General features: G+C 36.7%; 1 protein-coding gene across 1 annotated transcript; it reads right to left on the reverse strand.

Moving 5' to 3' along the window:
* Positions 1 to 210: 210 nt before the first annotated feature.
* Positions 211 to 5345, reverse strand: LOC111910290 (uncharacterized). Its single transcript, XM_052771740.1, has 14 exons — positions 5186 to 5345; positions 3651 to 4065; positions 3479 to 3564; positions 3216 to 3374; positions 2822 to 3158; positions 2630 to 2748; positions 2481 to 2553; positions 2176 to 2399; positions 2049 to 2105; positions 1796 to 1961; positions 1149 to 1238; positions 904 to 1074; positions 755 to 814; positions 211 to 685 (listed from the first exon to the last, which is right to left on the reverse strand). Exons 1-14 carry the CDS (start codon positions 5233 to 5235, stop codon positions 545 to 547), a joined length of 2148 nt encoding a protein of 715 aa, XP_052627700.1. The 5' UTR covers positions 5236 to 5345; the 3' UTR covers positions 211 to 544.
* Positions 5346 to 10355: the final 5010 nt, after the last annotated feature.

Here is a 10355-nt window from a genome sequence, read left to right on the forward strand (position 1 = left end):
GACCTCTATATGAGGATGACCACGGCTACACAAGATACTACAATAGTTGGTATGTTCTTCCGTACTATACTCAGGTAGTTCATAAGAAACAATTGGTAATGAAATAATAAAAGCAAGAAAGATATGTATGGACCGGTTATCTTCTAGACATGTTACTTTATTACTAGAACTGGAGTGTTACACTAATTACCAACAAAACAAAAGAAAAAATGAACGAATTTAGTTTATATTACATTTTATTTCCCACATTTAACATACTAATTATCATAAAATTCCAAAAAAAAAAAAAAGAAAAAAAAAAGACCAAAAGACATTCCTCTGAAAATTTACCTTTTTACCGACATGTAAACAGACAACTCTATTTTCTAGACGGATCTTTTAGGGAACAAAACTAAGATCTCATGGTAGCATATAACTTACAACCCCAACATGCACCTCCTACATTTGCAATTGGGATTGAAATTAACTTATGAAACATCTAATTAGTAATTATACATCATCACCATCTATCTATAATAGATTCTCTATTTACACCCCTCATCTTCTATGGCATTGTCACTCTCAAACTTTTATCTTCTTCATTTTCTTTGCTACTCCGCCCCACATCTGATTCCACCTCCATCTTCTTTGTTCTCTCCAGTTGTTTCACCAAATGCAACCGTTGAGATGAATAAGGTGACGGAATCTGTAATAAATTAATCATCACATTCAATGCATTAATCATTTTGTTTTTTTAAAATAAGAAAAAATGTACCAATGATGGGACGTATTTCTTGATTGCTGCTAGCATCGCTGCATGCCCTACAGCTGAAACCTAACCATACAAAAAAAAACAATGAATTTTTTTTAAAAATAAAAATAAAAAAACATAATTTAATTAATAATTTGAATTTAGATGCTTACAGGTATTAACATTAGGATTGTAATGGGGACAAGAGTGGCAAGATCGTTGAGCGTTCGCTTTATTTTCCCTCTTTCTCTATTTGTAATCTTTTTACCATATAATTGTTTCATCATCAATGTAAAAGTGTCCCTTACATCTATAAATAGTAATCGACTCCCCATCCATATATCCTAAATATTAAAAATAATTATTTAACAAATTTAATTTTAAAAAAAATAATTAAATAAAATATCTGGACACTTACGTTACTCGCAGCAACCAGTTTCATGGTGGATTCCCTTATAAAGCGTTCATACAACGGCTTTGTTTCAGCTCCACCTCCCCTCTCTTTCACCTTTACACGATTGCAAAAAACCAAATTATCTACCCTAATAAATGAAAATGTTATTGCTACTTGTCATTCTCTCATTTATTTGGCCACATGTCATTTTCTCATAATTTTGAAATATATTAATTTTCCACTTGTCAATTACTTCATTATTCATTTCTACTATATCATTAATTTAGTTTCCATAAATTAAATCTACTATAATAACTATTAATTTCAAATTTCAAATTTCAAATTTCAATTTTCAATTTCAATTTCAAATAAATTTACACTTTAAACATTTGTATTTAACATTTTATAATAATAAATCGTTTAGTACACAGGTCTAACAATTAAACATATAATTTTAATTAATTTATTTTTGCATGTTTTTTTTTCATAATTTTCACTTATTTGATATTTCAAATTCAAATAAACTTTTCTTTTAATCGCTCATGTTTAACATTATGTTTTAATTAACCCGTATAATATACGGGTTTCACAACTAGTATTTATGAAAAATAGATACATGTTGTCAGTTGTATACAATATTACTAATAGAAACAATGTGATGCATAGCATACCTTCTTAATTGTAGATCCATCTTGTTGACTATTTCTCCTTTTCATCATGTCAACTGGATTTTGTTGAGCTTCCAATAAAGCAGAAGAATTTGTTGTCCCTTTATTACTTGGAGCAGATGGTGTTGTTGACTCAGATGAAACTCTCTCCGAAAATTTCATTAATTCACTACCAACAAATAACAAAAAAAAAGTATAATAATCCGGTTATTTTCAAAGTAATATTAAAGAAAATAGTTGGTAAACCTGGTTTTACCCTGATTTATCATAAGCAGCCCAATACTCCTCAAGACAACACGATAATAAAGACTGACTACAAAAAATTAAATATAAATTAGAAAATGCAAATAAAATTATTAAAGATTTAAAAATTATTGGCATACCTTCGAAGCAAAAAAGAAAGCAAATTTGCATCCATGGGTTGTTGGGAGGAGCTTGTATAATGAGCATATCCAGAAAAGACATCATAGCAAACAGTAAGAACGGTATAAAGAATAATCTCTTTTTCTGCTTGGATAGCTTGTTGTCTTGATCTTCTTCCATCATGATGGAATTTTAATCTGAGTGGTGAATAAAAATCAAGCCATCCAATTTCCTCTATAACCACCTGTAATTTGTAATTATAAATTATAAAATTTATAATATAAATAAATAAATCAGCATCAGTTAATATTATAAATAATCTGACCTCAATGAAGAGCTGGTACTCAGGTAGGGAGCTAAATTCAGGATAAATATACAGGCAACCACACTCCAAGTAACTGCAAAATGTGAAAAACCTTTAAAGAATTTTTGTTTAATTGTATTTGTATTAAAATATATGTTTGACTAATTGACCTGAGGAAATCCTTGGTTTGATCATCAAGATCCTTTATGTTCATTTCTGACAAGAATAATCTTGTTTCTCTTCCCAGAAATGCAAAAATCCCGAGTGTAGCCAAAGTAATCTCCTCAATCTGTACATAAAAATATATTACTCCAATTTACATATATAATTTAGAGACTTAATGAATGGAACATATTACATACCTTGTTATTGAATGTCAGTTTGCCTGTTACTACATTTTCTCTATGAAATGCTACTAACAATTTTTTCTGAACCAATCCAATCCAAAATTCCACATCTTCAATATTCTTATTTGGCAAAACCTTTTTACCAAAATGAAATAGAAAATCATCTTCAAATCCTGCTTCAATTGCCAAATGATGCAATTTATCCACTGTTACAAGGCTGCATGATAAGTCCAGAAGCTCCACTAAAACATCATCAATGGACTCTGTGAATAAACCACAAGCAATACGCCCTGACCCCAACTTTCTCACTGCAGTGCAACAACTTATAGCCAGAATCACTCCTGCAACACCACTGAAGCAAAAATTTTATCAAGGGTAAAACCGGAAATGATGATGCATGATTGCATACCTTCCAGCATATTCCATAGACCAGTTTTTGAAGAGTGGGATAAATGATCCTGCTATACGTGGAAGCTCTACAGTTCTAAACCACTGAACTAATCTTGGGTGTTTGGCATTTAACTGGCTTTCAACAAAATCTCCAAGAAACAATGTCTTTGTGGACAAACTAAGGTAGAAGCATGAATAGAATATCAGACCACATGAAACATTTGAAATTTGAAAGACTAAAGTACTTATTTTATCCAACCACTTCAATGGTGTACTACTTACATTTCACTTACAGGACTGTTGCAACGTTTTTGAGAAAGAAACAACTCCACTTCAATTGCGGCTTTCAATAAAGCATATACTGCTACCTGTGAAACAATAATGAGTTTGTTTGATTGTTTGAATATAAAAAAGGGTGTTGAGATTTTTATTTTTTATTTTTTTTTCAGTGTACCTGATATGCAGTGCGTTTATGCCATGCATGGACATCGACTCCAATCCATGCATTAGATAGCTCAGGACCACTTCTAGCTAATTGTAGATTTTGAATTGCAAGGGAAAAGCTTCTGGCTGATTCATGTAATACCCATACAAGATGATTAACACGGTTGAGTTCCAAATCATCTCTGTTTGTTATATCTATAGAAGGATTATTCTTGGCTATCATCGTGTTGTTGCCAGAAGAAGCAATGGATGATAGTGATCTTGATGAAGACTGATGTAGTGTGATATTTTGAGATGTTGAAATGCAATTCTTGAAAAGGAATCCATGTAAGAAGTTATCGTTCTCTTGCCCTTTCATACTGAACTTTGATCCATAAGATGAGCAAGCTATGAACTTTGCACTTTCTTCTGATCCAGCAGAATCCCTGTGACAATGATTTATTGAAGAACTTTTTTAGATCGGTTGAAGAACTTTCTCTCATATTTCTATAGTTTTCTCTTGCAAAGAGTACAATGTCAAACCATTAAGAGTGTCTTTTTCATATGTATCTTGTAGATAATGGATAATAATGTTCTTTGAACCACTAGAAAACCACCACAACAAATATTATATACAAAAAATCAACTTAACAGTTTCCCTATGAAGACCTACTGCCATTGCAGTCTCTTATGCAACTCAAACTAAGAAAGTATTCATCTTCATATGGAGCTTTGTCAAAGTAAATAGAGCATAGATGATTATGTTATGCAATAACCCTTCTGACCTTGATTCATGATATGAAACAAAATTTTCAGAAGACATGTTTATAAATATATGTCTATAGAATATTTAACATAACAATCTACATAACCGTGTAAAATCGAATTGATGTCAATACTATTTAAACACGAAGTACACATATTCAATGATGTGTATGTGGAAAGGTGGCTGAGAGAAAAGACAGAGAGATGCACTTGTAGTAGGAAAGGGAATTGGAAGATGTGGAAAAAAAAACAAGTCGTAAGCCATTGGAGGATAAAGATGGAACAGAACACAAATACACAACAGTGCAGAGAGGAACTTGAAACTAAAACTAATAATCTTCTTTACAATGGTAAGGTAAAAATCACACTCAACATTTGCAATCAATTCGAGATGCGACCAATTAACATAAATAGCTATCTCGTTTTCACTAAGAATCATCAATCATTCACAAAGAAACATTCCCCTCCAACGTTATCTTAGCAGTCAAATATGCAAATCCTCCACATGAATCATGAATAACTACTCGGTGAGTGCATTGGCAAAAGATGACACTATTCAATTCTCCACAGGTACTTTGACAAGGACGACCTAAGAAAAGGATAATTCACGAAACATGATCCCAACCTAAACAATCATTAATGTAGCAATCAAATAACCACTAGAGATCAAAAACTTCACCCGTGACCATATCCATCGCTAGGAGATCATGTTAATTCATCAAGTTGTAAACATGCAATTTTGAGATCAAAGAAATGGCGTAAGAAATGCAATAATTAGCGTGTGTTAGAAGGAGATCTTACTGGTAGTAGGGATGAAAATTGGTGGATTGAAACGCGAATCGGGAGGCCATTGAAAGAGAAAGGGGAGAAATGGTGATACAAAGTAGAAGGGGGAGTTTTGGTGTTTGGTTTGAAGCGAAGCCATCGAGGTAACACGCTGCGAAAGGCGAAGCCGTCTGACAGATTGAAAGGGGATTAATTTTTTATTTTTTTTTCCTAGCTACGACTATTACACTTTGAGCGAATTACAAAACAGTCCTTGAAATATTTCTAGTGGATAGGGTGGCCAATCGGTATTCCGATACTTCTAAATTGTAATCATTGCACATCAATTTATTATAGAGGGGTGTTGTTAGAGAGGAAGACTGAACTTGCGTAACTACGAAACTTTAGTGAGCAAATATAATATAAATATACGAAAGTCTTATGGCAAAAGTTAGAAACCCAGAGATGTTAGAGACTAAAACTGTCAATATATGAAAGTCATGTGGCAAAAGTATGAAACTCAAAAAGTATCGGGGAAAAACATGGCAATATATGAAAGTATATAAACCAAATCTATCAATATGCAAAAGTCTCGTAGCCAAACTTGGAAACCCAAAAAGTATAGTGACAGAAATTGCCAATATAAAATATTATTGTGGTTGATATGTGCATATTTAGCTATATAATTTAATTCTCATGCTTTTAACTACAATTATCTTTAATATAGAACAAAAAATACTTATTAGGTTTAAAATATGTCTTGTAGTGGTTAAGACTTGTTCGGGACAAAAAGGAAGCATACGAGGAGCTGGAAGCAAGAAACGGAAACAAAAACAAGAGAATAAGAAAAGTTATTTGAAGACCACGTCGTGGTAGCTTAACCGCGATGTAGCGAATGGAAGAATCGCGACCCATATGTTGACTTGACAGACACGAGATTTACTAGAAGACCACATTGTGGTGGTCAGATTCCACAATTATAAATATCTCGGACATTAGGTCGAAATTAGCGATGGGGCCCGATCCCTCAACATACAGGACGCGAATCCCACCTTTTTCCGCCTCGGGGCAAAAGCTTGTGCGTTGAGCATTCTCCATGTCACAATCCAACGACGACTAGCGATGGGGTCCTTAACCCCAAAGAACTCAGACGCCCCACATGCCTTGAACTCTCGGAATGAGGGAGTTCGATTCCCAATCTGACCCGCAACGATCTTGTAACATCCGGATTTTCAGGTATTATGTTTGATCATTTATTCTTTTGAGTAAAAGGGAGGGACTCGACGAGTTGAGGCGTAGACTCATCGAGTAGGATCACGTGTGCGGACTGGATTAATGAATGGACTCGACGAGTCAGAAAGGGTGGACTCGACGAGTCCGCGCTGTAACTTAAAGCCCTAATTCTCGGGGTCTGTGCCCTATTTAAAGGTCTTTATGGCCTCCATTTTCAGCTACTTCACCCCTGAGAAACCCTAGAGAGCAGAGAGATCATTTGTGGTGCAAGAGGGAGGCTAATTCACCATTTCTTGTGTGTTTTAGCAAGAAGGAAGGAAGTAGAACAAGCTAAGTGGGTTGAGGAGCTTGGATCCACTTCTATTTGATCAGAGGAAGCTGTTGGAGGTAACAATATGTGCCATTCTCGTGTTTATTATGATTCTAGTGAAATCTAAGGTTTTCTATATGCCTCTTTTGGTTGAATCTTGAGTATGTGAGGTCCCAAGGCGAGCTGGTTCATAGATCTGGACCTTAAGGGGTCCAGAGAGTCCTTACCACTCTGCTTTATGCCATACCTTATGAGTTATGAGCCTAGGAGGCCATTTTAGAGGTTATTTCACCAAAAGAAGCTTTGGGTGTATTGCATGTGTACCAAGATTCGAACTTTACGTAATTATCATGCTTGGGAAGGTCAGATCTATAGATTAGAGAAACAGATCTGAACTTAGAAGGTCATTTGAGTATGAACATGGAAGCAACTCGCCGAGTTCATAAGTGGACTCAACGATTCGAGTCGGGGTTGCCCCGCGATTCGTGACAGGAGGAACCCGTCGAGTGGGAGGATGACTCGACGAGTCAGGAGAGACTAGAAGGACTCAAAGGACCCACATGGAGTCGTCGAGTCGCATGTGTGCACTCGACGAGTCTGGTCAAAGTTTGACCATTGACTTTTGTTGACTTTTAGGTTTTGGTCAACAATTGGACTTGTGGACCATTTGAAGGGTAAAATGGTCTTTTATCCTTCTTAGAGGATATGGAAGAGACTAGCCTAGCCTGGAGAGCCGTTATTGATTTGAGATAATTGTTTCTATGTTTAGGCGGAGGCTAGATCAGTATATACGTGTGCGAGATTATCCGAGAAAGCCGAGGTGAGTCTTTTCACTATATTGTACCTATAGTGGTACCCAAGTGTGACCGGAAGGTCTTGTATGTTATGAATTGTATGTGCTATATGTTGCTATGTGATATGTATGTGTTATGTATGTTATGTATGACATGGGCCGGAAGGTCAGGAGGTTACGGACTGAAAGGTCGATACTGGAAGGACCGGAAGGTCTACCGGGATTCGGGACGGAAGTCCCCTGAGACACTTGGATCGGAAGATCCTACAGAGTTATGTCCTGGAAAGGCGTATGTGTTGTACATGGTATTTTGGGGAACTCACTAAGCATTTATGCTTATAGTTGTTGTGCTATGTGTTCAGGTACCAGCGAGGACCGTGGGAAGGCGCCGGCATGATCCGTACACACTGAGAGGATTTATGTAGTTGAGATCTTGGGATTTGTTTATTGTGATAACATGTGATACATTGGATTACTATGATATTTTATGAATGAAAGTATGATTTAAAAATGAAAAATTGTTTTGAAAATTTACGTTGTTACAGATCTCAGCTCAGAAAGACTTGAGCCGCTCCTCCATAATCTCCATGATCCCCACCTTAACGGTACTGAAAATCACCGGGGTAATGTCAAGGATGTCGCAAGTAACCACGGTTGCGATAAGCTCGCACGACCTCTCATCAATCAGCTCTGCACCATAGCCTAAATATGATCCCAAACCTAAACCTCCTCACGTAGCCATCACCATCCTCAACTGAAAATACAACATACAAACCAATTGATAAGGAAGTTCGAAGGGATTCCTCCCCACCGGATTCCTTAGAGCTTCCAGGTTTGTCCTTGTCTCGGGTACATGTATTGTGCTTTCAATAGTGCGAGCCTAATACTACCTTCCACACCTATATGTACCTTCCCCAATGCCATACCTGATACCTCTAGTTCACCCAACCATAGATAAAACATGACCTGCAAATCGCAGTACACACACATATCCTAGACTCTTCTAGGATTTCTCAATCATTACATAACCAGAACCTCAATCAACACTGCAGGTTGCCTTATGCATGCAAGTTATATATAAATAGCATCACATAGACTGTCAAATAAAGCTTCTACCCTAAGTCCACAACCAAAAAAGGAATAGGAAATGAGGCAGAAATCCATCATTCTAGGGCTATGCAATCCTAAACATATAAAACTTTGAAAGCATACACTTTGTAACATCCTAAAAATTTCAATAATTCTAAACTTTTCAAAACGATCATTTTACTAATAAAATGTTTACAAAAATAGTGTTTTCAAAACATTATTTGAAAATTAGTGCCTCCCAGGATTAATGACATATAATCAGGATGTGTACGGTCACGCCTTCGCCTTGCCACGAATCTCTAAAACACCTGAAACCATAAACCAAAAACTGTAAGCACGAAGCTTAGTGAGTTTCCCCCAAAGTACCAACACACCACATATAACATATACAACAAACAACATACTATGGGTCCAATCAACCATCGGGTTGGAATAGCTCAGGCCCTCAACCATTGGGTTGGAATGCCAACATACTATATGTCCAGTCAACCATCGGGTTGGAATACCCCAGGCCCTCAACATCAGGTTGGAATGCCAACATACTATGGGTCCAGTCAACCATCGAGTAGGAATACCCAGGCCCTCAACCATCAAGATAGAATGCCAACATACTATGGGTCTAGTCAACCATTAGGTTGGAATACCCTCGGGCCTAATCAACCATTGGGTTTGAATTCCCCAACCTATTGACTTATGCACAAAGAAGAGAAGCCTCAACCACCAATCAAACATGAGCACATATAACGGATAATCATATAACAGTCTACAACCAATTAGACAGATCTACAGATCACTAAGCATAGCAACATCCTCTCTACCATGATACCGATCTAACAGATCATAACAGCATAACAACATCCTATCTACCAAGATACCAATCTAACAAATCATAACAGTACAGTAGCATGCATAACAGGATATCTCATCTCGCAAGTACAGTGAGGACAACTCATCTCGCACTGGCGAAACACACAGACGATCCCTGGCTGTTGGCTGACAGATTTCCCAACTGTCAATATCAAAACAACTCCCAATTATCAATTGGGTTCCAAACCATAACCATAAATCCATATTTGGTGTAAAAAGACCATTTTACCCCTAACCTAGCTTAGTCCAAGACCAAGGTCCAACCTACAACCTGAAAGGCCCAAAAGCCAAATAACCAACCAAGGCCCAATTATGGCCCAATTTTCCAAATTGGGCCCAAAACCCCTTACATGGGCCTTACCCTAAAGCCCAACAAAAATTCCTAGTCCAAGACACTTATACTCAGATGGCCCATTAAGAACTCTAACACCCAAGCCCAAAAGGAAGCCCAACACGAAGCCCAAAAGCCAAAATCCTCCTGACTAAGTACGTGGGGCGTACTCAGTTGTACGCTAAGCGTACATGCAATTTGGCTTATACGTTACACGTACAGACTTGTATGCCCAGCGTACTCATCCGTTAAGCCAAAACTCCATTAAGCACTTAATGCTCAAGACCAAGAGTCCAAACCACAAATCTACTTCTTAAAGAATGTCTAGATCCTTAAAGTCATTAACTTGGTGACTTTGCATGCCTCAAAAAAACCCAAACATCAAAATAAAACATCATACTTTCACCAAATTGACACCATCTCATGCATGGGGGATTCCAACCCCAAAGGAAACAACTTTAAGCATCTAGAACCTCAGAAACACCAAGAGTGGCAACTCGTAGCTCCTGGAGCGGTACCAAACCACTAGATCTCATTCTTGGGACCAAAATGAACCAAAAACTCATACAACTAAATCTAAGCC

This window comes from Lactuca sativa, chromosome 5 (assembly GCF_002870075.4).
Source record: "Lactuca sativa cultivar Salinas chromosome 5, Lsat_Salinas_v11, whole genome shotgun sequence".
NCBI lineage: Eukaryota > Viridiplantae > Streptophyta > Magnoliopsida > Asterales > Asteraceae > Lactuca > Lactuca sativa.

What these genes read in the sequence shown, in the direction of transcription:
- LOC111910290 (XM_052771740.1), bottom strand. Translation starts at nt 5,235, where the DNA reads ATGGCCTCCCGATTCGCGTTTCAATCCACCAATTTTCATCCCTACTAC. An exon ending in AACAGTCCTGTAAGTGAAAT is followed by an intron (nt 3,375 to 3,478) that starts GTAAGTAGTACA and finishes CTTCTACCTTAG; the next exon opens with TTTGTCCACAAAGACATTGT. An exon ending in AGTACCAGCTCTTCATTGAG is followed by an intron (nt 2,400 to 2,480) that starts GTCAGATTATTT and finishes TACAAATTACAG; the next exon opens with GTGGTTATAGAGGAAATTGG.